The following is a 27284-nucleotide window of genomic DNA, read 5'->3' as shown; positions in this document are numbered from 1 at the left end:
TTGGCATCATTCGCGGGACTCGTATTGTTTGAGTTGATGTTGTTGGCGGTATTTAACTCCGAAGCGCGGGATACGTCAGTGGTATGTACGACACCTTGCACAACAACAAGTGTTCCCGCAGGTGGAAATTGGCGACCTGGGGGCTGTGTAGTTGTGCCTACGTGGGACTGAGGTCCAGCGGGAGTAATCGGAGGCATGAACGGTGGGCCTTCGCTCTGATTTACGGTTGGGACATGTACTTGAGGAGATGGATCAATCAACTCTGTATTTGGAGCAATGACGACTTCATCCTCGTCGTTCTCCGAGCAATGACGAGAAATTGAGGGAATGGGTTGGAACGAGATATCAGATGCCGGTTCAACCAATCGTCCACCCGAAGTAGTTGGGACCACCTCTTCTAATGGTGGACTGAGGGATGTTGATGCTTCTGCAGCTGATGGGAAGTCATTCACAGCTTCGTCATCTCTCGACTTGCCCTTATCGCTTTCTACATCCGCAATGAGGTCTTGAGATCCGTTCTGTTCGTCTTGAGGTTCCGCAACCTCACCAACAGCGATGTTATTGACTGTAGGAGATTTAGAGACGCGTCGTGAAAGCCGCCACTTTTTGCGCTGCGAGGACTGAGTAGCCGAACTGTCTGTCCGGGTGCGTGGAGTTGAGAGCGATGAAAGAAGGCGGTGCGGCAAGGATGCACGACGACTACGTTTTGTTTCTGTGATGTCTGCAATTTGAGGCCCTGACACAGAAGATGACGATGAAGGGGTGGGAACGGAAGTTGGAGGTTCGGACGATGACTGCGATTCAGAGGATGGTGGATTAGATCTCGCTTGTGAAATGCCATTGCGACGAATCTGCACCCTGGAGGGAGTTTGACCCATTGTACTGGTTCGACTTCAGCAAGAATACAAAGGAGCGGGAGTAGGAAATTGGCGGTATACAGCTAGTCTCAGAAGAAGTGCGAGAAAGCCAAGTTGGATGGCAGCGTTGTTACTGTTATGAGAACAAGAATGAAACAAAGGATAAGACTAAGTTACAGTAGAAGTTTGTTTTGTACAGAGCTCGACGTTGTTTGCAGTGTCTCGTCTACGGCAAAGACGACGACGACGACGAAGTGGTGGTAAACGGCAGTGATGAGTAAGCTCAAACGCACGCCAACTCGTGTGCGATTCGGTCATTGCCGCCACAGTACTCTTTTTTTGGATTCGCTGTGTCCTCGGGTTGTCCTCCGGGCATATATACCTCAGGCTGTATGCAGTCTCGTCCCTTTATTTAATCCGATTCATAATATTAATCGATGGCTCATGGCATGGATCATCGATCACCAGCCATGTTCGAGTATTATCTTCGTTCCTATCCCGTCCTCGCCTGCACTACTATTAGGTCAGCAGTGGAGTCGACGTGGTGGATTCAGGCACCAGCGCTTCTAACAACGAAACAGCAGCCATATACTAAGCTAAAAGCCGGGGGAAAGTCACTCCCTGACTCCTTCTCTCGCCATAATCCTCATCCTTATCCACGCCCGCACCTTTCTGTCATCTTTCCCGTTGTCTCTTATGGGTTTCCTGGCGAGCTGTGTACCCTTGCAGGTTTTGTAGGTTTCGTTAAGCTCATCCTAGCATATAAGAGTCTAGAGATGTCTTGTTGCCTTCCGCACACACTCGTCCTCCGAGGCACAATACCATGATGAACATGTCCTGACACGTTATGGTCATATCTCCCAAAGTCTGCGTTTGTTCAAAGTCCCGATACAACATCTCGTTGTCCACTGTGCTTCTCAATCTGTGAGGACAATAGCTGCTCTTCTTATAATCGTCGTGATTTTCTTCACAGTCATGGTAACCCAAACAGAATGGTTTTTGAACTCTCCTTGCATATTTCATCAGCACATCCACTGTACGAAGATTAGCTTGGCTTCGAGATACGGTTGCGGATTGATGAAGCTCATGCTCCCAGCTGTCCACCACAGGTACAGCACATGATGGATCGTGCGGTGATATAGTTCATTACGGCTGTAATGTGGAATTGCAGGATGAGCGCAATTGCGTGTGAGTGGACATGAACATCAAGTAGGTGTAAACAGTCGACTTGCAAACAAAAGAAGAGAAACAACTAAATAAATTTAAGGTCTGTTAGACTATAGATTATTTCATGTTGCGCGACAAATTGTCTGCCTAATCACCCAACCTATCCTGCACTTCGTAAATTCAGGCCGGAGAACCGCGGGTCTCAACTGCAGGTAGTGTCTAATCATTGATTAATGATTAATGGTTCAAGTTGGCAAACCTCTATAGCGCAAAAGCCAAAAGAGGTCGTCGGGACCGGTAATCAAGTGGAGCCATCATGATCCTTCATGATCGTGTTGACGGACATTAATTTACCCCCTCTTTCAGGCTACAGGAACTGCCACCTATCATACCCGTTCCTGCTTAGCTTTCTGCGAAGCTGTGCGTCTTGTGCGAAGTACAGCATTAATTAATGGGATATTATATCTACAGGAGAGATAATATATATGAGAGATACAAAATAAATGCGGCATGCTCAAGAGCCTGGCATGGTCCGCGCATTAGTTCCACATCAGCCAATCACCCCTGCAGCCATAGTGCTGCAGGACGCCCATCATTTCATTCCAGGATTAACATGCTGTATAGAGCTACCTCCTGTCTTCCTCTTTCTACCAAGATGATGTTCACGCACGTGCCGGACAAAATTGTCCTTCATTAATGCATTGCCGCTGCAAGAGCCTTCGTAACACCTGACCTTTAATCTGCCACCGTCTTGGAATATCTCGTGGTCGGTCTGTGCGATGGCACCGGACCTGAAATAAACCCTATCGCTGGGTGTAGACTGGCGAGTCGATCTGCTAGATTGGACGCTCGTCGAAGGTGAACTGTAGTTCGAAACAAAATGATCCCTTCCCATCTGGGCGTGCGTAGGCTTTGGGTCTGGGATAAAATACAGTGTAAGCGATAGAAAAGGTGATGATAGTGCCAGTGACCTGGAGTGTCCCATTGTCCAATGCATATTTGAATTGCTTGGTCAAGAGTCATGTCCATCCCAAATTTCAGGCGCAACTGGTGGAGATAGTTTGCAACAAAGAGAGCTGATTCATCTGGTAACGAAGCACGCATGGTACTGCTGTAATGATGCGAATGGTCATTCGACAGGCTATGATTTCATTAACAGAATGCTTCCGAAAGGGATAAAATATGGACTACCAATCAGAGTCAGGACATGGATGTTCCTCCAACGAATTTAGAGGGTGACGGTTGTTATCATAGCTGAGGCCACATGGTAGGGATGAAAATAAGTATTGGTCTTGGAGAAAACAAGCAACTTGAAGCATACCTTGGTGGAGATGTGGAATCATGATAACTCATGCCGAAGTGGTTCAACGAGCCTGGGCCCACGATATCGGAGTCCGTGAACTCAGGGAATGGCCCGGAGGAGTCGATAAGGCATGCTTGTCTGCATCCAGGCATTGGAAACTCTGCTGCGAATGGAGTACTACGAGCTTCCATTATTGGAGGTGAGAGCAGTTAATTTCGTTAGTTTTTTTTCGTACACACGGTTCTTTATACGTTGAATATACTGTTGCGGTCCAAAATCATTCCCTCTAAACCGTATGTGATCCGGGATAGAATACGACCAACTCTCTGATCCGCAAACCATGGCAGGGTGCTGCGCCCTATCGGTGTGCAGATTATCATAGCAGACCCAGAGATGACATCAAGGGGGGATTGGTATCTGTCACGGGCCACAGCTCCGATTCTGGCAGAGGCACGTTGACCGTGCTTGGGAAAAAAAGCCATTTCAGCGGCTACAAAATGGATCACATACCGCGTCATGCTGCCTCACCGCCACCTAACTTAAAATCGGGTGGATATCTTTATGGGCGGCGAACAGGGGGTGCCTTGACAAGCTTCAATTTGTATATCTCAAAAATCCAGTGAAGTTGCTGTAGGGATCCTGTTAAATCACTGGCAAGAGACCATACTACAACTCAAGACTCACCACGACCCTAAAAGGTTGCACATCCTGGGAAGTGGATAACTCGAGGGATCGTTATCTCTGATACCAATCCAAAGTTCGCGCCGCGCTCTGAGCCTATGGGTTTTTGTCCCCGAGGTTAGCGGGCACTCATCAAATTCAGGGTTGCAGGTTGTGAAGTTACCATTTCACTGCCTTGTGATTTGGCAACAATCCGAAAGGCAGTTAGATAATAGATGACACGATTGACATGATTGGCATGCCAGTCACACTAGCCTCTCTGGACCTTGTTCATACGATGGTGTTTTTGAATTTCCAGAATAAAGGATCACTCACACGTACCACTGAGTTTCTCGTAGTAGGGTCATCGAAAACATTCCTTCACAGCTATATCGATAATTTCTGAGTGATTTTGTGGGACCAAACATGACTTACTACATGGCTAGAGCACCTGGGGCGCGTGTCACAACGGACAAAGGGATAAATCCGCTCGTGAAAAGGTCAAACATATCGACCAATTAGACTTGTGTAAAACAATCCAAACTCAATTCAGTACTTCAGTCCTGGCCTGAATGGTTGAAACGAACTTATCTGATTCGTCATTGCATGAATCAGGAATTTGAAGCGGCTGTACTAGTAATCTCGATGGAGCGATCCATAAATGTAGACCGAGCTTAGCGCTTAGACTTTGTTTAGCCTGCCAGCCTTCTACATAGTGTCTTCATATGGACAGACCAGAATTATTGAAGACTGAACTTGAAAGCTTAGCGCTTAGCGTGAACCCCATTTGGCGAGTAATTAAAGCGTGGTGGCACGAAGAAAGTTTGATACAGCTATCGGCGGTCCCTTGGGTTCAACGTTCAACGTTCAGCGCATGTACAACCACGGTGGCAGTGCTATGCCAGACCATTCAAACTAACATATAAAGTAAGTTGGCTGCGCTACACTCGAATATAGGAGCCATACCCTATAAACTACGTATTTTTAGCACACTGGAAACTGGTACTACCTGCTGTACGTTGTTAGAGGAACAAGGGTATATACATTGTGCCAAGACGTGTTGATGTTAGTTTCCCCGAAATAAAAAAGCCCATAAGAGGGCTTCAAGGCCTTGTGTTCGGATACCTGTGTCAGGACTCTATGTCCTTACGCACCAACCTAGTATGCGTAGTCCGCCGAAGAACTTCACTACACCGAGACACGCGGATACAACTTCTAGTTTCCTTGTACGGCAATTACTTGCGCCACGTCACCCCCCTCTGTCCATACCGCCTTTCATGCATCCATGTTAGAACTCGACTTTCTCTTTCCTTATGGTCCACGTATATATGCAGCCATGCACGCCAATATAACTAGGATAATATCATACGAATCATACAGCTGTCCGTCTAAATTTGGAGTCCTAGAAAGCTTTCTTGTAACTTGTTTTTGTCGTTTCAGCGCCGTCAGAACGCGCTTGTTTTACTCCTCGGAGTCCGGCCCGTTTGCAATTCCCTTTTGAACTCAACACCAGCCTGGGTTTACAAGACATTGCGATACGGGCTATGAATGGCGTGATACATCAGTCACAGGTTTCCTAGCTTTATTATATTTCCTGTTCACTCTTTCACTACTCTTACTATGGCCCTGAGATTGAGCCATTTGCAGATCGATCTGTCCACGATCGAGATTAAGCTGAAACGCGTTCCGGTCAAAGGAGGGGCATTGATGGAAGGACCGCATAGGCGGCGCCACTACTAGTGCCTATTAATCGCGGCCGCCGGCAGACATTAAGTTGAGGGGGGTAGTGCGAGGAAAATCACTTCCTACTCTCATGCCCAGCCTACACTAGACAACGCAACACCCTCCGCATAGAGCTGGGCACGAAAGCGCACCACTTGAAACATATCCTCAACGTCTGAAACCCCTGTTCAAGTACATCGCAAGCACAAGAAGATTCGAAACGGTGTTTGGAGACGTCTAGAGAAGAACAAACAAAGAGCATAGACGACGAAGGCCTTGAAACACACACCCTTGTGCCCACTATTCCTATCACCTTCAGTTGGTGTTAACGTCCCCGCTCCGGCCAGGACCACTGAACGAGACCCAGCATTCGAGACGAGATAAATCTTACATACAGCACATACAGCACATTTTGTCTATCATAGGGCATCGCCCCAACGGACAATAAACAAGGATTAAAAGTTGAGGAACGAACTCCAACGGCCTTATAATGAATTCCGTATAGCAGTACGGAGGACAGCTTGATGGTATCCATAATTCCGCAAGCCCTTGCGCTTGGCAGTCTTCTCCAATGGGCGCATAATCGCGCGCTGATGCCACCAGTAACCTTGCCACTCCAGAAAAGTTGATACTTGCCTCACAGCGGCTAGTGTCTCTCTCGGACACAAGCTAGATCCACGAGATTGTCCCGGTTCCCAGAGTGTGGCGCCTGCAAAATCGCCCATCGGTCGAATGTCCTCAAGTTTGAGAGAGGAAGCATTCCCTCCTATTCAAATGACAGCTTAGCGGTTCCAGCGCTCGACGTGCACATGTATATTTTTTCACCGCTATATCTTTCTTCGTTTTGACGGGTACAATTAAATAAATTCTGGGCACAGATGGCCCCGAAAGTTAATGTCCCTGGATTTGTACATGTGTGAGCGTAGATGAAGATGGGTGCGGAGTTCATTGAGGAAGTCCGTGAGCCTGCACCCACCGACTCATCTCCCACGAGGGGAAGCATTTCCTCCTAGCCCATCATATTCAAACGACAACGTAGTGGTTCCAGTGCTCGACGTGCACGCTTATCTTTCTTCGTTTCGACGTGTGCAATCATATTTCGAGTCTGGGCGCAGGCGGGTCCCTAGACTCATACATGTGCGGGTGGAGATGAGCGGAGCTCATTGAGGGAGTTCCACCGAATCTCCCCATCAAATCGCCGATAGAGCCGAACTAGGAATGGAGGATATAAGTGGAAAATTTAAAATAGCGAACACGATCCGACGAAAGAGGGCTCGTCGAGTCGCGTATGTAGATCACATCAGGCAAGTGCACGGAGACAACTCGAGCTAGACTGTGCCCGAATAGTACTGAGAAGACACAGGACTCCGAGTCAGTCCGAATTGTACATATTTGTTTTTGATTGTTTCGTACGTTCTCCTCGCCTGCCGTCATTAAACTATATGATAAACCACTCAGCTCTACATCATCGCGTTTAACTTATCATAGCTGCCGCCTTCGTCGCCTCCAGCTTTGTCATCGACTTCGCCTTTGCTAGTGCCTCCCGTTTCGCCGGTCGTGTCTTCCTGTGTTTTACCCCAGTTCTTTGGTTTTTTCGAGACTTTCAAGTTGGAGAACAGTTTGTGATCAGTATCTCCTTGCCCGTTACTGCTGCTACTTTACAGCACGTCATGGAGAATTTTCCTTACATGACTCGTGACAATTATGCTCCTACTACATATCGCCCGCGCACATTCCATTCGCGTTCAGACATCCGATCAGAAGGACTACTTACGTGACATGTTACGAGTGCATGCATGTGATGTTGAGTGTATCAATCATCTAATTGTGTTCGTGCTTCTAAAGATGCCGCAGCAACATTTCGCCCATCAGATTATGTCTTATCCGTTTTCTAATATCAATTCTTTTCGTGATTGCTATGCTGCTTCACAGCGCTTGAGCCATAGTCGGGCCAGTCAGTCCGACCATCTCTCGGTGAGGGACAGTGTCACAAACCAAACCGACGCCGAGGTTGTGAAGGTAATGCTGGTCGCAATGATCAGAATGGTCCCTTTCCGGTCTTGCTATCATTCGATGATAAGAATGGTATCATGATTGAATGACAACAGCGGATGACTCGGAGCCTGGAGTCATTGAGACGCAGCCTGCATGTGCTCGGAATGTTCCAGCTGAGGAATCGGTGTTGTTGATGTCCAAAGGTACCGTTCGTTGTATTTACTTCGCAATGACTTAGCACGAGAACACTCTGCCATGCACATATGCTTTTGATTTGTATGACTGAGCCTGTATCCCAAGGGTTTACAAGATCCATGATATAAACAGATCTATATTCATGTTGATCCCGTCGGTCAGCCTTAGTATCCAAGTCGCCATGATATCCGGTCAATTCTTTGTCCAACTTTCAATATTACGGCCACGAGAGGCTTCCACCGTTAATCCGTGCAGCTTTTTCGGAAGGCTCAGTTTACGATCTGATGTTGGTGTCGAGCTCGCGCATCCCAGATCTATTACTCATCATTATGCATATAAACCATTGTTTGGACAGAACTGAAAGGCTCCTCAGTGATACAACCAAAAAAAATCGCGGTAAGAGCGCAGCATTCCCCGAATTATTACCGCCTAATCCTGTCGAATTGCATGACACCGTGTGCGTCATTTTTGCCGGTTCCAAGTAAGTACCCACAAGGGATACGTTTAAATTGATTCGACCCGTATTAGTCACTAGAAGCAGGGTTGTAACAGCTCGTCATTTTTTTGCTGATAAATAATCCGTGGTATCAACATAGTGGCGTATCACATAGTCAAGAACACATGGATTCTTTGTCTAATGCGGCTGTGACGTGGACTGCGGCGTCCCTCGTGCATTGAAGATATGCCATTTTCCTGGCGATGCATGTACTTACGAGACAAATTCATTTGAGTATCGAAAGCGGCGAATGAGTTGCGCCCTCCCAGAACGGGTTTTTGAATGGAGACAAAAAAAACGAAGGAAATACCGGGACGTGGGACCCTTGCCCGGAGGGCGTGACGAATGATTCTTTGCCGTTTCAGGACCACTCGCATCAATCTTATCGTGTGGTATCTGTGCGGGCTCAGTCGTCCAGTGCCGTTCAATACTACCGCTCTTGCACTTCACGGATCCCTGGTATACTTTCGCATACTTACCTTGTTTCCGTAGGCACCAGTGGCTGGTTTTGACACTTTGTGATGAGCCGAATCTCGACACTAGCGCTTGTCAAAGGACAGTGCCTCCTTATGTTTCAACATCAACGTCACGACGGTCAAATCCGAAAATCAGTTGACACTTCGTTGTTATGGGTGGAATTTGCATTAGTTATCCATCGCATTGTAACTCCTGTTCGACGCGTGAGTAGCCGCTTAGACAAGTGAACGAGGAAGTGCTGACTTATGTCGTTACTGTGGCAGGGGTTGCAAGACCAGTTGGGTCTCGCCTGGATGCACCTGGTACCGGTGGTTCAATCAAGGTTCTGGAATCTGCACTGAATAAATGGTACAGTTGTCATCAAGCGGTCAGGACTAGACTTGTGACATGCCAGCGGGCTCGTCAAACCCTTCCAGTGGTCTACAGCTGCCCCTTTAGGTGCTCAACTCCGCGAATACTCACTCACACTGGACCTTGACTGCCGCTGACTGTGAGCGCCAGCTTCGTCAGTTGAGCCAACAATCATCCAAAATATTTTGTCAAGCATCGGCCGAGTTTCGCTGAGGCTCATGGAGATAGAAAAGACTCGCAAGTCTGATTCAACTTGTAACACAAGCTTGTAGCACGAATGCTACCTTCAAATCGTTCCTCACTGCATCATTGATATGGTCTAAATGGTAGAGCACTTCATTGAGCACTGAATGCGTATTTAGGGCTACACAAACATCGGTCAACGTACAATGAAAGATATGCATCACGTCCGAGGTGAGGATGAGTTCTCCAAGGCCTTTGGGTTACTACCGTCGGACACGATGTACGTCCCATGAGTTCCAAGGCGCAACATTTGGGACCATGGGATAAGCGATTCTGAGGCTCCTTGCCACCTGTGGACATGTGATATAGGGAGCAGCGAGTGTCCTGTGGTTGTACATAAAGACAACATTAATGTTAAATGTAGCAAGGCATGATCACGATGGACAGTAAAGTAACATAAGGGTACTCTGGATGTCAAGCTGGAATATTCGACTTGATCTCCTCTAGCAAATCTTGTGCAATCTTCGCGTTTGAAACCTGCGAGAAGGTCACTACAGATGTTGTGAAAACAATATAAATGAAAACAACTGACTCTGAGGTTGTAATGTATCGTGACCCCATCTTCGATGACGCTCAACCGGATATATCGTGAATCCTGTGCAATAAAGCATTTCATTCCGGAGAACAGTGTAACATTCAGTATAACTGTGTAGACTGCTTCTTTGCGCATCACTGATACCCAATGTTAGTGAGACTAGCACCGGAGATAACGTAACCTGCGTACAAAGACGAGCACCTCCACCGTCCGAACGTCGGACATTGAGCTTGAGAAGGCCAGTGCCCCGCTCCTTCCACTGGTTTTGGGGGCATAGAGCATAGAGCTTGGCGCGCACGTGGTGTATTGTCTCTTCATCCTCTTCGCCAGTTATGACTGCCACATATTTAAATATCTGCACTTGAATAAATTGAAACATCGTACCATCTTGTTCTTGAAGCCTCTCTTTCTCTTTCTCCTCGTCAGGCTCGTCTTCTTCGTCATCCCTACCTGCACGCAATCTCTCGCCGAACGTTGAAGGTGGTCTCTCATTCTCCTCATCGTCTTCCTCTCCGCTTCCGCTTTCATCTGCACTTCCATTCCATGCTGGATCCAATACATTCAGTCTGGTGCTGCTTGTCCGTTCAAGAGAACTGCGTGACGACCCCCCATTGGGCGACTCTGCCCTCGCACGCTTGGGATGGGGTGCAGCAAACAAAGCTTGCACGCCACCACTGGCATATGATGAGAATGCACTGGTCATACTGAGAGGAGTACGTCTCGGGGGCGACCTGCTCCTTCCGAGTGCGCTTTTTCCGCTGGCACGTAATGGTGACTTGGATCGCGAAGGGAAAGGAGAAACACCTGCAGTTGCGAAGGGAGAAGCGGAGCTTATGAAGGCTTCGAAGCCCGTACGCTTCGTTGCTGTGCTCGCCGGCGTCTGCTGTACCGACCACTGCGAGGAGGCAAAGCCTGCAAACGGGGAGGGCGTAGGGTCATTGTTCGTCTGTAGAGGGGAAGGTGATGGTGACGGCGATGGTGAAACAGACAGCTTTTTGGACGTGCTGGAACTAGCTCCTGAAAATATATTCTGGCCTTTGACAGCAGCAAACGGAGATGCTGCGGCAGCATAGGCCATAAACCCTCCCTGATAAGAAATTCATCAGCAAAGCCCTTTAAATATTAGACAGAAACGGACGAATTTGGGTGCGGATGTCTCTGCCACTGCAGGTTTTTGTTCGGGAGGAGGTGACGGTCTCTTTGATTCGCGAGGATTTTCATCTTTGTCGGTGTCATCTCTAGGACGCTTGGCAGGTTCAGCAGAGGGTAAAGGCACCAGGTTCTCCGGCCCCTGACTCGTGCCACGGTCAGCAAGCTTTCGCTTCAAACCCTTTTCCGAATCGCCACTATCAGAATCTGAAGGGCGACGGGCTGGTGGAAGACCAAGAGCTGCATCATGCGTCTCGCTAGCGTCAGGCTCAGCGTCTTGAGAAGAAGAGACACTAGAAGAAACAGAAGACCGCGTTATTTCAATCTCGCCTGCAGCATCCCCTTGTTGGATCGACTCCACCGCGTTCTCCTTATCTTCAGGAAATACCTCCAAGTCATCGGCACCTCCCTCGGAATCGCTTTCTTGACCATGGAACGACGGGGGATCATCGTTAGTGGTGACAACGTCGTCGTTGATGCTGTGTGACATTGACGGTAGTGGTCTGTGCGTTGGAAAGAGCTTGTCGGGCTGAGGAAAGTACGAACAACACGGTATACCCGGCCAAAACGGGAATTCAAGTATCACCTTGCTTTGCAAGGCCAAGTGTGGATTCTCAGTAGAATCCGGAATTTGCCATTTTGCCATTTTCCTTTTTGTTCGGAATCCGGTGATAACCGTTCTCATGGGTCGCATAATTAATCTCCTAATCCAATCCTAAGCTTATATTTGCAACGTGTGGTATCGTCAAAGGGGAAGTACCAGACAATGACAGGACAGAACAAAAAACAGTTTGATAAACAGAAAGTCGATAGGGAGGCTCTGTCATAGGTGGACTAGAAGAAACATCGGCCGCAACTTGGTTCAAGTCCAACGCAGGCAGGCCTGCCCACCAGGCAATGTACAGATCCAGCCTTCCTCTTTGGCGCCTCTTCTCAACATAAAACCATTCTCAGACCCAGCAATGAAATTTTCATCAATAACCAGGACGTCGTTGTCAAGGGCTGAAGATGGAAGACCATCACCAAAGGAGTCAGGTGTCGCGATGAATGAAATGGATGTGTTTCCATGCGTTGGCTCTAAGTTCAGGGTCACTTCATCCCTCCGTGGCAAATAAAGCATCTGTCGGAATGTTAGACGTATATTCATTTAAATGTCAAAGACCCACTCTTATGGTGGAGCCCTGCGATGGTGCACTCGTTGTTCCAAGGGCAATGGTGCCGCGTGAAGGGTCACCCGAGGTTATGCGGTGCAACCGTTCTACCTTCGTTCATAACGATGTGCATGTGATTAATTATAAGCACAGACTTCGTACCTTGCCGCCACTCATGACGCCAACATAAAACTCATCGTCCTTGAGCAGGACGTCACGACCATCAAGGCCATGTTTGTTCATTGCAGCAAGGAGGAGGCATGTAGGGTTTCCATTATCAAGCGTGAGTATAAGATTCCCCTCAGAGCTCAAACCACTAAGCATACGACGGGGTGCAGGAGGAAGGAATGGTACCTTGTTATTTGCAAATCCGGAGTCAGATCGACCAGATCAGGAAATTCGACTTCTAGTGAAGTATGACCTAGAGAAGGCTGAAGCGCAATCCCGATTGCTCCATCTGAGTATATCTCGCCATCATGGAAAAGTGTCACTGGTCGACCTGTGATGAAAGGAGTCGACGACGCTAAAAAACCTAGCTGATCGGGTGAATCGTGTAAATATCTTGTTCTATCAGATGCTATGATGTACCCACCTCATTTGAATGGGGAAAAGTTGCCTTCAGTGCCTTCGCGATGCCTTCCGGGGCTTTGTCCGAGAAATACAGTATAGAAGACACATCTTCAGGTCTGGAGGACGCATAAAGTCAAGATGTCGTGGAAACAGGGAAACCTCAAGCCCACCTCGCCGTTCTCAGTTCCACAGGTATCATCTCCTGAGAAGACATGGCAGTCCTATCCCATATATCCTCCCAGTTAACTTTGCCCACATCTCCGTTGAATTCCTCAAAAACACTCGACTGTGCTGCGGCTAGTTGTTGTGTACTTGAGTGTCTTGCAGCGTGCCATCGGCCAACCTGAGGATCAGCGCGACCAGCAATCGTCGATCGGAATGTAATCCCATTTAGCAGAGCGACAGCACACATGATGTGCGAATGGTACGCCGGTAGCGGGGACGATAGGCACCCGATATGACGAGGAAAATGAGATTTTAGATGTGATGTTATGACAGACAGAGCATCTGAGGGAGCGGAAAGAGCAAATAGGAACGTACCACCTTTCGCTTTGGACTGCAAATGAAAACGATCAAGAGAAGCAAGAAGCGCATTTGGTGTACGAGCCACGATAGTTTGTGCTCTAATCATCATAAACACGGTTATGCTCGCAGCTGCTGTGCAGGGCTAAAACGTTCAATTTTCCGCACTCTAGTACTTGTTGAAAATAGCAAACCTAGCAGTTAATAGGTTACCTGCGCGACGCGTTAGACATAAACTATCGATCACGTGCCACGCAGAGTAGATTTCATTTAAATCAGATGTGAGTACATATATACTTAATTCTATATATCGCTCTGCAGCTGACTAGATATAGGCTTGCCCTGCATGCTCCATATCTGTCTAGCAATATTAAAACGTGAGTATTCATTTACTTGGCATTTTACGCTCATTTTCCCCATCCTCTGGGTTTGGGTTTGGGTTGTTTTGTACCTTGCGCCACGATTCTCCTTTGTGCACCACTATTATAACCAGTAACTCTGCAGCAGCCAAAATGCAAGCCCATGCCGTGAATAATATGCCATCTCCCCAAGCGTCCTACGGCGAGAGCGAGCTAGCGTCAGTGTTTGTGAGATATGGCTGATAGCACGGAAACCTACTTGGAGCGGTGCAGCAATCAAGACTGAAAGAAAGGCCAGTGATCCTCGAAACGAGCTATTCGTGGCAACCGCTGCGGCCGAGCGACCAGGGTTGGCATCAACTAGGTACGCCAACGTACTTGCGTACATCCATCTGGAAGAAGATGTCAGGGCAATCATGACCGGACCCTAAATAATTGTTTCACACACATAGTTGTGAATCCAACAAGGACAAGCATGACACAAATGACGGCCACGTTGAGATGCTTGTCGCATGCCCAACCATAACCGATGAGAGATAAAGGTATCCACAGCATTGTCAGTTTTGAGCTCTCTAATCGCATCTTCATAAGAAGTCAATCAAAAAAGTTCCCGTGTAAGAGCTTCAGAAAGGTTTACTTCTGCATACCACTGTCCTCCGTTCTCTTTTATCATCTTCCCAACCACCCGATCAGACCAACGTCCACCAATTATACTCCCAGCAACACTCCCTTAATGAGAAATTAGTTTCTACCGCAATCCAGATGGTGAGGATCTCACCGATGCCAAGGCAAATCAACACCAAGCCAACGCTTAGCGCGTCATAACCATACGTATTGGCGAGAGTGCGTTCGCATGTGTATGATAGACAATAGTTAAAGCCAAAGACAAGTCCTAGTGAAGTCGTCAGTGATATATAAAACGGGAAGCCAGCCTTTACCCGCCATTAACAGTAAGAATTAGAACGTTGTTCTTTCGCGATAAAATTTGAAAATATGGTGGAAAAGGGTTGATATCCCTTATTGATAGCCTAATATTGTCCGGCTCTGGTGTAGGCGTCGCCGCTGGAATCTTCTCTGGAACAACCGGGAGTTGGAACTGCTTCTCAAGGTCCTTGTCATGTGTTTGATTCTTGCTGAACTCAGATTCTGCGATGGTAGACTGGCTGGGATGCCGAACGGGTTCTCGGGAGGCAGAACGTCGTTGCAGGGCAGAGCAATACGTGAGACTTCGTTCACATCGGTATGTGTCCTTAAACAGGATGAGGAAGAAGAGGAAGATGATTACTCCACAGATCAGCAGGAAGTAGAAAATTGCACGCCAGTTGAAGGCCTGCGACAATAACCCGCCGATCATAGGGCTGAGTGCGGGTCCTAAAAGGGGTGCAGCATAGAAGACGCCCATCATGGTCCCGCGTTCGTGAGTATCATAAATATCGGCCAGGGTCGCAGCTGAAATAGCCAAGAAGGCACTTGATCTGCAGGACATCAATCCGCGCTCAAGCTTCTCGGATAAGAGCTCACCCCGCTGCTTGAATTGTTCGCATGGCAATCATCACTTCGATGGTCTTTGAAAGTGCTAGGACAGCACTCCCCACTACAAATAAACCCGAAGACAGCAGATAGATGACCTACGATAATCGGGATCCGCATTCTTAAGTAGATCAACGAAGGCGACCAACCTTGCGGCCTGTAATCTCAGCTACGGCGCTCCATATCAGTGGAAAGTTGCCTTGTACGAGTATAAACGCCGCTAATGTCCAGCTGATCTGATTATTTGTTGCATGTAGATCTGTTCTTATCAGAATGTTCGAGGCTATGAGATGACGTCAACTCAAAACCATGCAATAGGTAAAGACATGCGACGAACGATTTTGAATGTTAGCCGCTGACGATGACACCATTGTAGCCAGGGACACAATACACAAAGTTACAGTCTACAGATGATACAGCGTCAACTTGGCCAATTAAGAGCATCAAATAATGTCTTGAACGTACTTTTCTGGCGTAACTCCATTGGCGTGGATCGTCGTTTACTGGAACATGTTCTATATCAATTATATCTTTGGTATCAGGAGATGGTTCGACATGAGAGTTCTGGGGTAGTGATTCGGGTTCGGACACAGAAATCACTTTTGCAATGGTCGGAGTAGCCATGAGTTGTACATGAAGCAGTGGAAGTTAGTAGCCTCCGACGCAAAAAGTATCACTTCTTATAGAGCCAAAGGAGTCACTCACAAGGTCATCTTACGCTCTCCCAAGTACATTGCAATGCCGGTATGACAAGGCAGCTGCCGAAAAATACACCGTGTGCGCACCTTTGCGTGAAGGTCATCCAGCCTGGCTATCCACAGCCGGAAATTGTTGTGACAAAATTACAGGCAAGTCTGCCCCAAGATTTCCAAAGATACTGCCGATTTAGTCCGTCTGCTATACTCAAGCATCAACGGTCACATTGTGCGTTTGCCTCGTGATATTGGTCTGCATTTTTCAAGCGGCAAGTCGAGTCCAATAGCACAACAGAAATCCCTGCTCAAAGACCTCAGCATGGTGTCCACTCACACGAGAGCAGAAGTGACGTTGTCCAGATCGCACATAGGAGCGACATAGCATATAAACAACACCTGCCAAGATGTGAAGGCACAGATACAACGTTATTGTCATCTAAATGTATGGGTTTTGTTACCACTCTTAACCTCACGCATATCTCGCGGTGGTGCGCGAAAATTGCCATACTCTATGACACCGGTACCTGCCACAAGTCAGGTAAGCGTGCGCATACAACACTTCGGCCGAAGGACGATGGGGATAGATGATAAAGCGACATGTGGGTGAAAGAGGATTGTGGGATACTGGATGATTGCAACAAAGGAGATCGAGAAAATAACCGATCACGTACCCTTGGCTTTTTGCTTCTTTTTCTTCCTCGTGTCGAGCTCCTCAGGAGCCGGCGGGAGATCATCCAGTAGGTTCGGCACTGTCGCGTAATCAAATGCCTCATCCTCACCCATGTCGTCCTGATCTCCGGTTTGGGGTTTGTCCAATACAGTAGTTTTGATCCGTTTGCGCTTCTTCTGCCTGGCCTGACCCACGACTACAATGGTATCATCTGAAACAGGGGCGAGACGCGGCTGCCGCTGATCGGTAGGAATGAACGGGATTTCTACTTGTCCAAGGATACCGTCAGGTGCTTCTGCTGAAGCTATGCTGGAGAAAGGCATCGCTGGATGGGTCGAGGCAGAGCCCGAGGAGACGCTAGATTGGGAAACTATCTGAGAACCGACTTGGATAATCTAAGTATTGAGATGACGATAAGATATGTGGAAATGCAGGGATTGGCTTGCCTGTGGTTGATTAGGTGCAATGACGAGGGTCCGGTGTATCCGTGTCACGAGGTCACTAAATTTCTTTCTACTGGTCGATATAATTGGTACTGAGCTCTGAAAAAGATGATCGCATCATAGAAGTATGCAGGCGAGTGGGCTAACTTACTTGAGGCGTCATGCGAGAAGGTAGTGCGGCACCGAATAATGAACTTCGCGAAGCCGAGTATGAACTTCCTTCGTCAGCCACTGCGGTCCGCGAGCCGAAGAGAGAGGAAGAGGATGTACGCTGAACAACTGAGGAAGAAACTTTCACTGACCCCCACAGTTTAGATTTTGCAGTTTCTTCGACTACAACTTCAGTCGAGGCAGCTGGTTCGACTTCTTCGACATTTGTGATCGTCGCGACAGCCCCAACAGCAACTCCTGAAGACGTCACTCGCTCCACAGTGGACTTAATGACTTCTGCAAGTTCACCTGCTCTTCGTCGTAGGACAGGGGGAACACTGGCGTGTGAGAAGAGCCCGAGGAGTTGAGCAGCATTGGATGGTGACCTCTCGGCCACAATGAAAAGTTGGTGATTTGGGAGAACATATCTAGACCCCAGGTTAGTAAATATATAAGCAGAGGGGGCCCACCAATTCTGTGGAACCAATGGTCCCCCAGATATGGAGGCGATATTTACCTCGTACTCTCATCTTCCTCCTTTGCTATGTCCTCCCTCCATCGATGTACTGCCCTGTATATCTCTCCAATTACACCACCTCGTACACCATTAGTCTCGCTGGCACTGTTGGCCAATGCACCCTTGTTCCATTTCCGTGCAAGCGTATCCCAGCCACCTGTACCTACGCCAAACTCGGCGTCGTATGCCTCGCGATCATACAACCTTAGCGCAGTGCGAGTCGAACGTGCCAATACATCATTCAGTAGCACGTGCGCTGGCTTATCGGAAATAGTGCCTTTGAGTATAGCAGATATTGCGGTCGAGAAAGATGCTTCTGGACCAATGATGGTCTGTGCACGCTCGATAAGGGAGAGTCGAAGTCGATCATAGATATACAACAGGAAGTGAGTATCAGAGCGTGCATATGTGAGCATCTCCTCTGGCAATGGACTTCACAGATTGAAAGTTAGCTATTATATCCTCAAGAGGAAGTGGATCAAATTGGAGGTGACGCAAAGTTGATAACGTATACAGAAACAGAATAGCCATCATGGGAAGCTCACACATGATGCGGACGCAAATTGGTTCCAAAAAACCAGCGTTCCGTCGGTCCTAACAAAACCAAACAAGTGAAGATAAAAGTGAAGCAATATTGATGATATGACGAGGATAGACTGACTGAAATAGGTTTCGTTGATTCCAATAAGAGCGTAGGCATCAAACCCAAGGGCGTCACCCCAGGTACGATCCGTCCCGTGATTTGGAGGAGGAAGGAAAAAAGAGAGGCCAAAAATAATTTCGACATACCGAATGCGCCAATCGGCTAGCTGATACCGCTTATCAGGTATGAAATCGCAGAATGCCTCTAGCAAATTCGCAAGGCCATGCTGCTGAAAGTCTAGCACCCTTGAGGCATGATATGTGTCAAACAGTCCAACGACAAAAATATTGAAGTCTTGCTGGAGCCATACAATATCACTCTCTGCACCATGGAAGACCTAAAAGCCATAAGAAAATGAAACACAAAGCTGCCCCCTACGAATTATGCAAGCGCACCTTGACAATCTCTGGATCGGCAAAAATTTCACCGAGTGCGTTACCTATCGAATCTCGTACACTTGGTACCAGCAAGTCGATTATGAAATCCTCCTCGCGTGTGCTAATCTGCATCAAGCAAAGAAATCCTCTGTATGTGCGATATGAGTGGTGCTCAAGGTCGACAGCGATCTCTTTCGCTGTTTTGAGTTTTGTAGCCATCGACAAGAGAGCAGATGGAGTTGAGACATATATGTGCTTCGAGACGTCGGTACCTGCGAGAGAAGCAGGACGATCGGTGGTAGGGGTTAGATGGAAGAGATGAGTAGGGAATGTCGGATGGGTGAGCTCATAATAATAGGGGTGCGCCGATCTGCAAGAACTGAGATAGCGATTGTCGCAAATTTAGAAAGGACGAACAGCTTTTGCTTTTCTTCCTCGTCCATGCTACCACTCTCGTCTTGGTCATGAAATATGTATCCAAGCGGTACACGAGCACACCACTTGTGCTCAAGAGTACGGGCTGGAATATACGGTGACTCATTCCGGTTGTCCACTTTGGTATTGAACAGCAGTTGAGGCTTTGGTAGATGAGAAGCATGCTGTAGCGCAGGGTCAAGGCGTCCTCTGGGGGCTGAGGGTTTCTATGCAGTAATAAATACTTAGTAGTCACGAATTTTGAACGGTATCGGATGTACCTTTGATGTATTGTTGCTCTGATTCGGTAGAGCGGAAACCGTGATAGCAGGCTCTTTCTTACGCCCCAAATAATCATCCAAACACATGTCTGTCCTCTCAAAAAGTCTGTCCACCGGGTCGACGATCAAGGATTTGAAACCGTCCAAGACGTCCTCCTCGCCATCTAGTGTGCCACACCCCACAGCACTGCTATCCACAGAGCCTGCAAGTCGCACGAGCCTGTTGGTAAGCCGGAGGACTCGGGTGGATAGCGAGTCAAGCTCCGCAGCAAATGACACATGTATGGAACGGTGGAATTCTATGTCTGGTGGTAGTGTAGTAGCGGCCAGACGAGTTGTAGCCAGTGCAGCCGATTGCACAGAGGTCGCGTAATCAGAGAATGTACCGGGTAAGATCATAGCGGCAGATGGCTCAGCCACGGTGTTCGTGCTTGCCATGTGTTACAGCAACTGAAATATTTGTCAGTTTCACGTACCTGCTGTGCGTCGGAGAAAGATTTGTATGCACAATGGCGGGCCTCGAGGAGAACACGACTCCACACAGTAAAAAAATTGTCACGTGAGGAGCATGGCAAGGGACGGTCGACTGTTTTTTAAACTCCGCTCACCCGACCGTATGTGACTCCCCCTTTGGTAACCAAAGAAGGAAGGCGACCCCCAAGAAAGCACCTCGTTAACCCGACTTTATTATACTACTTATCCCTTCTGGTGCAGTCAGCACCTGCTGAAACCATCCCTCTGGCTACAATTAGCACGGATGTCCCCCTTGTTTTTTTTTTTTTTTGGACAAGCACTTAGTTTAGTAGCCACTGACTAATCTAGTTCTACTAAACACGCTATATCGGTGACCTTGGGAGGCACCGGTCTCCCCCTTGATTTTACAAGTGGGTACATCCACTGCTAAATAGCAAATACTATGCTTGTTCACCTATGCCGAATACTAACTCACCTGCACTGTTGCCGAGTTCACTTTTGAAATCGGCCTTTGTGAGATGCCGTGATTTACAGTGACATTTGCGTGACTGCCGACTTTTGTGGGGTGCCGATTACACTGCATCTACTAATACTAGTACGATGAATATCTGTGGCTCATCAGTCTTCTGATGGCTGACTCACTTGCGGCTGTACACGCAGTCTGAACGGTGATTACTCGTGCCCTGCAGTGATACAATTCCAGGAAACTGAAAATTTTGGTAACAGGGGACGGTAGGCTCTCATCTTGCAATACCAAGCAGCTAGTTGCGCAATGTCACTACGTGGTAGTGAAGTCAAGAACTACTAGTGCTGCGACGAGTACCTGATTATTTAAAGATAGCACCGCTAGCAGTCTCCCGGTGGGCTTACGCTGGTGAGTCTCAGTGACCTGAATCGCATATTCTGACACTCCGAGTCTTGGCGCATAGGATCAACCCCATCTATTCTTGTAAGCTTCAGTCATGCAAGTCATGGATCAAATATCTGATTCAACTCGTACTTGCTAGGCGTGGTAATTTGCACGTTCCACTCCACTTGAAGCTGGCTCCGTTGATGCTACACTGGATGCATCACTCTGGCAACCGGTTCATGTCCTAAGACACGCATTTGACAATCAAAGTGGCCATGCAAGCCGCTCACCAAAGTAAAACCGGAAGACAGCCTTTGGTCGACTTCATCGTCGTCACTTTGCGAATCTGCATTTTGGTTTGGGAGCACATATCGTTGAATGGTGTGCTCGGGGCCACGCTGGCCAGAGTCCAATTTTTCAGTTGATTCCATGCATTTTTACTTGTTTCAGGTTCCTTCGCTATAGTGCCCTTAATGCGCCAGTGAGTCATTGCCGGGAATTGCCTATAATGGCGACTCGGGAATTTCTGAATATAATGCCTGAATAGTGCCCAGCGTCAAATAACGTGCTGACCACGCAAAACGTATATCAGGCCATGCAATGCCGACACTGCTACATACACTCAGCAAACCTCGTGTTGTATGACCACTGGGTAATACTTTGCTTGAGGTATGTTGCTGTGAACCGGACTTTGACCATTGCATTTGTTACCGGAGTATCGAATGTGCTGTATAAATTGCTCCGAACAATGAAGATGTCCTTTCAAAAATCACCCGTGATGAATTCACAATATCGTACGTTGGAAGAGCTGACAGCAAACCTTGAAAGCTGCCAGATTAATACAAACGCGACAGATGATTTCTTCAGTCACGGGTTTATTGCCAATCCCATTGGCCCATACCAAAATTTTCCGAGTCAGGCGATGTGAGTACCGTTCGACGTTGACTAAGCTGATATCTTCTGACACCTCCACCACGCAATCAACAGCATCGATAATGTTACACCAGGTGTTGTGCCTGTACAATTGGCTTCCCCTGTAGGCTTGTCTCCACCCAGCAATTTCACGGAGCATCAGTAAGTCCCATCCACTTCAAAGTTCGAGTCAGTACGTCAGTACTTAACCATCTTGCAGATCATGGGACAACTTTGTCACGAGTCACATCGCTTCCCCAACGGTCAACACACAAATGGCATCATTTGTTGAAGCCTACCTTGTCCGTCTTCAGGCAGTACACGGTCGACAGCTGACCGTTAGCGAGGCAATCTCGATTATCAGGTATTACCTGCAGGTAGCCCACCCTTCCTTGCATCACGATGCACACTTCAGACACTTCGCATCTCCGTTGATGCCACTTGTCGCTCCTGTCGAAGTTTCTCCCATGTCTTCCGATGTTGTGGACATGGGTCCAGGAACCGGCGCAGGTATTTCCTTGGAAGGATCGGCTGTGTCTGAAACCGAAAGCACTTTTGGGATTTACGACATGGATTCTCTTCGTCGTATCTTTGTAGAAGAAGGCCGGTTCAAGGTAGAGTGCTTGTGGCCCAAGTGCGGGAGAATAGTGATGAAAGACAATCACCCCCGGCATGTACGGGAATGTCATCTGCGTGCCAGGAGAGGAGCTGTGCGCACAAATGAGCTGCCTGGCGGCTGATGCAAGGAGCTTTTCTGACGGATTGTATTTCTTTTTAATCGATTGGGAAGATGTTTTGTATCGTATAGAACGTAGCATCATATCATAAAAGTCTTAATATGCGCGCTTAGATCAAGAGAAGACTATTAATGTTTTTCATAGAAGATTGAATATGAGAACTTCGAAGACGGAGCGCCTTGAAATTTTCAGAGCTTCTGTCAAGCTTACTAAGCGAGATCTGGATTTCGATAGGGCGGCCACTTCGCAACTCTCCCATGAGCTTTGCGGCGCACTGACCCCTTCGTATCCTCTTGCGCGTCCAGCAAAGCCAGACCTTCCCACACACGGTTTAAACCTCTCTAGTTGTCTCACTACTTTGTCTACTTCACTTCTTCAATATTAGTTATCCTATTGATTCTACTATATACATAGAATATCTCATCTTCACCTCAACCACGCATTAATACAAAGGCGGCCAGTACGTTAAAATTCTCCACCTTTCAAAAGACGTACGTCAGAGTACTGGTCTCGAGTCGGGGATCACGCTACTACGGTTAAGTAACCTTGTGTTTTGATATCGACGAACTTTGGAGGAACTTCGGTTTTCTGCCAGTTTCTACCAGTTTCTACTAGTTTCGATCGTCTTGGCGTACGCAGCATGTTCATATAGGTGACTGACAAATTATTTTTTATCCAGACATTTGCGTCTGACAAAACTTCGTTGAAGTCGGCTACCGAGAACGTGTAAGTACCCGATCATCTAAAGATAGCACCGCTGGCTTACACTGGTACCAAGTCTCAGATCTCAGTGACTTAATCACATATTCTAAGTATTAGTGCATAGGAAATTCGCTCTGTAAGCTTCAGTCCTGCAAGTTATGGATCAAAAATTTGATTCAATTCGTAACTTAGGTCTGGTCATTTGCAAGTTCAAGCTGACTCCGTCGGTGCTACACTCGATGCATCACTTTGGCAACCGGTCAGCTACTAAGACGCGCTTTGATAGACTTGGATCAAGTGGCCATGCAAGCCGCTCACCAAAGTAATACCGTAAGACGGCCTTCAGTCTCCTTCAAAATTTATCTTGATTGACTTCGATGATTGGCACCTTGCGGTGCATTTAATTTGGGAGCACATGACATTTGAATTCGGGTGCGCTCAAGGCCACGAAGGCCAGAATTCAATTTACATTTTCACTAATTCCCATTCCTTCTCTATACTGCGTTCAATGCCCCAGTCATTGCCGGGAATTGCCTATGAGTCAGAGGGTGACACAGGAATACCTGAATATAGTGCCCACTGCCTAGTGTCAAATTATACGCTGACCAATCAAAACAAGTATAGGTCATGCAACATCGTCACTACCAGAGCTCCATACACTCAGCAAAAATAATGTATAATTACTGAGTAATATTTGTTTAAGGTATGTTGCTGTGGGCTGGACTTCGATCGATGATCATTGCATTTATTGCCGCAGTCGCGGCATTGAAAGCACTGTTGTATAAATTACTCAGATGTCCTTTCAATAATCACCGGCACCCGTGATGAATTCGCAATCTTGGATGTTGGAAGAGCTAACAACAAACCTCGAGAGCTGCCAGATTAACACAAGCGCGACAGATGATTTCTTCAGTCACGGGTTTGTTGGCAGTCCCATTGGCCCATGCCAGGATATTCTCAGTCAGGTGATGTAAGTAGTGCTCAACGTTGACTCGACTGATATGTTCTAACACCCTACCACGCAATCAACAGCATTGATAATGTTACTCCAGGTGTTTTGCCTGCAGAATTGGCTTACCCTGTAGGCTTATCTCCACCAAGAAATTTCATGGAGCATCAGTAAGTTCCATTCACTCCAAGGTTTGAGTCAGTACTTGACCATCTCGTAGATCATGGGACAGCTTTGTCAGGAATCACATTGCTCCCCCAATGGTCGACACACGGATGGTATCCTTTGTTGAAGCCTACCTTATCCACCTTCAGTCGGTACACGGTCAACAGCTGACCGTTAGCGAGGCAATCTCAATTATCAGGCATTACCTGCAGTCAGCTCATCCTTGCTTGCATCACGATGCACACTTCAGACACTTCGCATCTCCGTCGATGCCACTTGTCGCTCCTGTCGAAGTTTCTCCCATGTCTTTTGACGTTGTGGACATGGGTTCAGGAACCAGCGTAGGTATTTCCATGGAAGGACCGGCTGTTTCTGAAACCGACAGCGCTTTTGGGATTTACGACATGAATTCTCTTCGTCGGATCTTCGTAGAAGAAGGCCGTTTCAAGGTGGAATGCTTGTGGCCTAATTGCGGGAGGATAGTGATGAAAGACAATCACCCCCGGCATGTACGGGAGTGTCACCAGCGTGCCACGAGAGGAGCTGTGCGCCCAAATTATGGATTTCACATGCATGGCGGCTGATGCAAGGAGATTTTCTGACGGATTGTATTTCTTTTTAGTTGATAGGACGATGTTTTGCAGAAAGTGGCGTCATATTTATATGTAAAAAGGATGTCGTATAATACTTATCTTAAGATACGAGCTCAGATAAAATAGTACAGTACTTAAGAGATTGAATCTGAGAATAGATTTCAGCGACTTCTTAAAATTTTCGGATCTCCGTCGATGTCGAGCTATTTATCATGTAGCTGTATTTTCATATCAGATTTGCCGTGTCTACTTGCTTGCACAACAGAGTTCCACCTTTCACGAACTGTTTGGAACAAGGGCGGAATACCCCCAGAAGTTCGCTGCTTCCTACAACCTTCCTCCTCAGCTCACAATCTTTTTTATTTATTTTGAAAATCAAGTTTATTGTCCGTTGGGGTTGAGACCCTATGATGGACACAGTCCTATTCGCAGGGGGCTTTAATGACCTCTTGCTGTTGAATAGCCACTGATAAGCGGAGCGCCCTCAGTACTACTATGTACCATTCAAGAGTATTTCGCCGTCATGAGCGGGACCCTAGCTCCACATGCGAATAGAACCGGTGACATGAAATCTAGTCTATCGATATCGAAGTAGCTGTATATCAGCTTGAGGCTTAGCGCTTAGCGCTTAGCCTCCACACAATACAATATTGCAACATATAAATACATAGAGAATATTTGGCCTGTACTAAATTAAAAGATCGATCATGTGATCGACGCGTGAGCGGGGCTCGAAAAGTTGAACCAACTCCATAACTGCACGGCCACGCGTTTTGCCGCATCCCTTCAACACCTGTAGCCTTTCACTCTAAAGTATACTTGTCCCCCCGGAACATGGCATCAATAGGTGCGGTCACCAAACAAATCGCTGCCCTCGAAATCTCCTCGAAGAAGCACCAGCAATCTTCTCGTCCTGGCCATACCAAGCAGCCTTCCCAAACAAATGTTGCCAAACTGCTCACAAAATATGCCGCACCCCATCCTCCTACAGCAAAACCCACTCAACCGTCTGCTCTCCGCAACCAAACGAATACAAACGCTCCAGCTCGAATTAGTAAAGCGGTAACTCCTTCGGAACCCCAGCCCTCACTTGACATCGGCAAGTATGATGGTGGCCTCGAGCTAGACAACGAGAAAAGGGGTGAAAAGGTATTTGGAGAGGCAGCTGAAGCACTTGCTCTCGATTCTAGTGTCTTGGGGTGAGTGAAGATAACGTTAGCGACATCTCATCACCAACATCACCCTCAGAGCCCGTCCCACTCGAGAGTGGAGTCTCCCCTCATTCGAAATCGGTCGCCCTCTCGGAAAGGGAAAATTTGGGCGCGTGTACATGGTCCGCACTAAATGCGAGCCGCAATACATCCTCGCCCTCAAATGCCTGTACAAATCCGAAATCATCCAGTCTCGCGTCGAGAAACAGATTCGACGTGAAATTGAAATTCAACAAAATCTTCGGCACCCCAACGTACTTCGCTTGTACGGTTACTTCCATGACGAGAAACGCATCTTCCTCATGCTCGAGTTCGCTGGCAAGGGCGAGCTATACAAGCAGCTCTCCAAACATGGCAGCTTTTCAGAGAAACGGAGCTCGAGATATATTGACCAGATGGCGGATGCTTTGTCCTATTTGCATGGCAAGCACGTCATTCATAGAGATATCAAACCGGAGAATCTGTTGTTGGGGATCAATGGTGAGCTCAAGATCGGCGACTTTGGATGGAGCGTACACGCACCCGGCAATAGACGCATGACGCTATGCGGGACGCTCGATTATCTACCACCTGAGATGGTCGAGGGAAGGGAACATAACGAGAAGGTAGATTACTGGGCTCTAGGTGTACTAACGTACGAGTTCTTGGTTGGCAATCCTCCATTTGAAGATAGGAGCAGCGTTAACGGTAAGTAGTCGGTTGCACTTACTCTTTCATTTATCTGACGCTTGTATCTCAAGCCACTTACCGTCGAATAGCTAAAGTCGACCTCAGAATTCCATCGCTCGTCTCTCCCGAGGCAAGAGACCTGATAACACAGGTGTGTACACACCGTGACTCAGTGATCTACGGACCCTGATCGCCTTGCAGTTACTCAAATATAATCCTGAAGAGCGTATCCCATTAACTGATGTCTCACGACACCCGTGGATATTGAAATACCGGCCCAAAGGGATATCCAGAGGCGGAACTGATGTATAAATATTCATTGTATTGGTTTGGGCCTTTCGGCACTGGTTTGCCATTGGATGCCGTGTTTTGAACTTGAAATAATATATATACCTGCATGAACATCCATCACTACTTCCTATGGGAAACTGATGACATCGAACTCTATGGTTGACTATGCGTGAATGGATCCGTGCGAAGGGCTTCAAGGGCAAGTAGTAGTACGTGCGAGCCAGCCATTTAATCGTGAAGGACGGTCTTTGCAATTGAG

At 47.5% G+C, this 27284-nt stretch overlaps 8 protein-coding genes across 8 annotated transcripts; 3 read left to right on the top strand and 5 right to left on the bottom strand.

Moving 5' to 3' along the window:
- Positions 1-2611: 2611 nt before the first annotated feature.
- Positions 2612-4107, bottom strand: F5147DRAFT_726327 (uncharacterized protein). Its single transcript, XM_041439175.1, has 7 exons — positions 4012-4107; positions 3838-3955; positions 3567-3768; positions 3346-3511; positions 3216-3278; positions 2996-3165; positions 2612-2942 (listed from the first exon to the last, which is right to left on the bottom strand). Exons 3-7 carry the CDS (start codon positions 3667-3669, stop codon positions 2617-2619), a joined length of 828 nt encoding a protein of 275 aa, XP_041285764.1. The 5' UTR covers positions 3670-3768; positions 3838-3955; positions 4012-4107; the 3' UTR covers positions 2612-2616.
- A 5425-nt stretch (positions 4108-9532) lies between these two features.
- Positions 9533-11735, bottom strand: F5147DRAFT_726316 (uncharacterized protein). The gene is made up of 5 exons (XM_041439174.1): positions 11140-11735; positions 10386-11088; positions 10191-10337; positions 9999-10138; positions 9533-9943 (listed from the first exon to the last, which is right to left on the bottom strand). The coding sequence occupies exons 1-5, from the start codon at positions 11638-11640 to the stop codon at positions 9881-9883; spliced, it is 1554 nt and encodes a 517-aa protein (XP_041285763.1). The 5' UTR covers positions 11641-11735; the 3' UTR covers positions 9533-9880.
- A 92-nt stretch (positions 11736-11827) lies between these two features.
- Positions 11828-13612, bottom strand: F5147DRAFT_726313 (uncharacterized protein). The gene is made up of 6 exons (XM_041439173.1): positions 13042-13612; positions 12894-12987; positions 12656-12837; positions 12464-12608; positions 12317-12412; positions 11828-12270 (listed from the first exon to the last, which is right to left on the bottom strand). Exons 1-6 carry the CDS (start codon positions 13503-13505, stop codon positions 12013-12015), a joined length of 1239 nt encoding a protein of 412 aa, XP_041285762.1. The 5' UTR covers positions 13506-13612; the 3' UTR covers positions 11828-12012.
- Positions 13613-13778: 166 nt separating this feature from the next.
- Positions 13779-15906, bottom strand: F5147DRAFT_587366 (vacuolar DHA amino acid exporter; the record flags this gene model as incomplete). The annotated part of the gene is made up of 10 exons (XM_041431986.1): positions 13779-13949; positions 14012-14144; positions 14201-14334; positions 14390-14481; positions 14531-14684; positions 14717-15227; positions 15274-15380; positions 15432-15565; positions 15620-15686; positions 15748-15906. The coding sequence occupies 10 exons, from the start codon at positions 15904-15906 to the stop codon at positions 13779-13781; spliced, it is 1662 nt and encodes a 553-aa protein (XP_041285761.1).
- Positions 15907-16245: 339 nt separating this feature from the next.
- Positions 16246-20027, bottom strand: F5147DRAFT_726308 (ribonuclease H-like domain-containing protein). The gene is made up of 9 exons (XM_041439172.1): positions 19473-20027; positions 19195-19418; positions 18796-19147; positions 18547-18737; positions 17758-18189; positions 17242-17668; positions 17094-17189; positions 16649-17042; positions 16246-16501 (listed from the first exon to the last, which is right to left on the bottom strand). The coding sequence occupies exons 1-9, from the start codon at positions 19908-19910 to the stop codon at positions 16410-16412; spliced, it is 2646 nt and encodes an 881-aa protein (XP_041285760.1). The 5' UTR covers positions 19911-20027; the 3' UTR covers positions 16246-16409.
- A 1227-nt stretch (positions 20028-21254) lies between these two features.
- On the top strand, positions 21255-22551 carry F5147DRAFT_726296 (uncharacterized protein). The gene is made up of 4 exons (XM_041439171.1): positions 21255-21465; positions 21625-21720; positions 21784-21870; positions 21929-22551. Exons 1-4 carry the CDS (start codon positions 21392-21394, stop codon positions 22446-22448), a joined length of 777 nt encoding a protein of 258 aa, XP_041285759.1. The 5' UTR covers positions 21255-21391; the 3' UTR covers positions 22449-22551.
- A 1468-nt stretch (positions 22552-24019) lies between these two features.
- On the top strand, positions 24020-24882 carry F5147DRAFT_726290 (uncharacterized protein). The gene is made up of 3 exons (XM_041439170.1): positions 24020-24117; positions 24180-24266; positions 24317-24882. Exons 2-3 carry the CDS (start codon positions 24256-24258, stop codon positions 24843-24845), a joined length of 540 nt encoding a protein of 179 aa, XP_041285758.1. The 5' UTR covers positions 24020-24117; positions 24180-24255; the 3' UTR covers positions 24846-24882.
- Positions 24883-25506: 624 nt separating this feature from the next.
- On the top strand, positions 25507-27177 carry F5147DRAFT_643916 (kinase-like protein). Its single transcript, XM_041433128.1, has 4 exons — positions 25507-26053; positions 26103-26752; positions 26806-26885; positions 26936-27177. Exons 1-4 carry the CDS (start codon positions 25689-25691, stop codon positions 27044-27046), a joined length of 1206 nt encoding a protein of 401 aa, XP_041285757.1. The 5' UTR covers positions 25507-25688; the 3' UTR covers positions 27047-27177.
- The last annotated feature ends 107 nt before the right edge of the window (positions 27178-27284 follow it).

Source organism: Suillus discolor (assembly GCF_016758755.1).
Source record: "Suillus discolor strain FC423 chromosome Unknown F5147scaffold_115, whole genome shotgun sequence".
In the NCBI taxonomy this organism is placed as follows: domain Eukaryota; kingdom Fungi; phylum Basidiomycota; class Agaricomycetes; order Boletales; family Suillaceae; genus Suillus; species Suillus discolor.
Note: the sequence above shows the minus strand (reverse complement) of the source record. Positions and strands in the feature narration are given on the sequence as shown.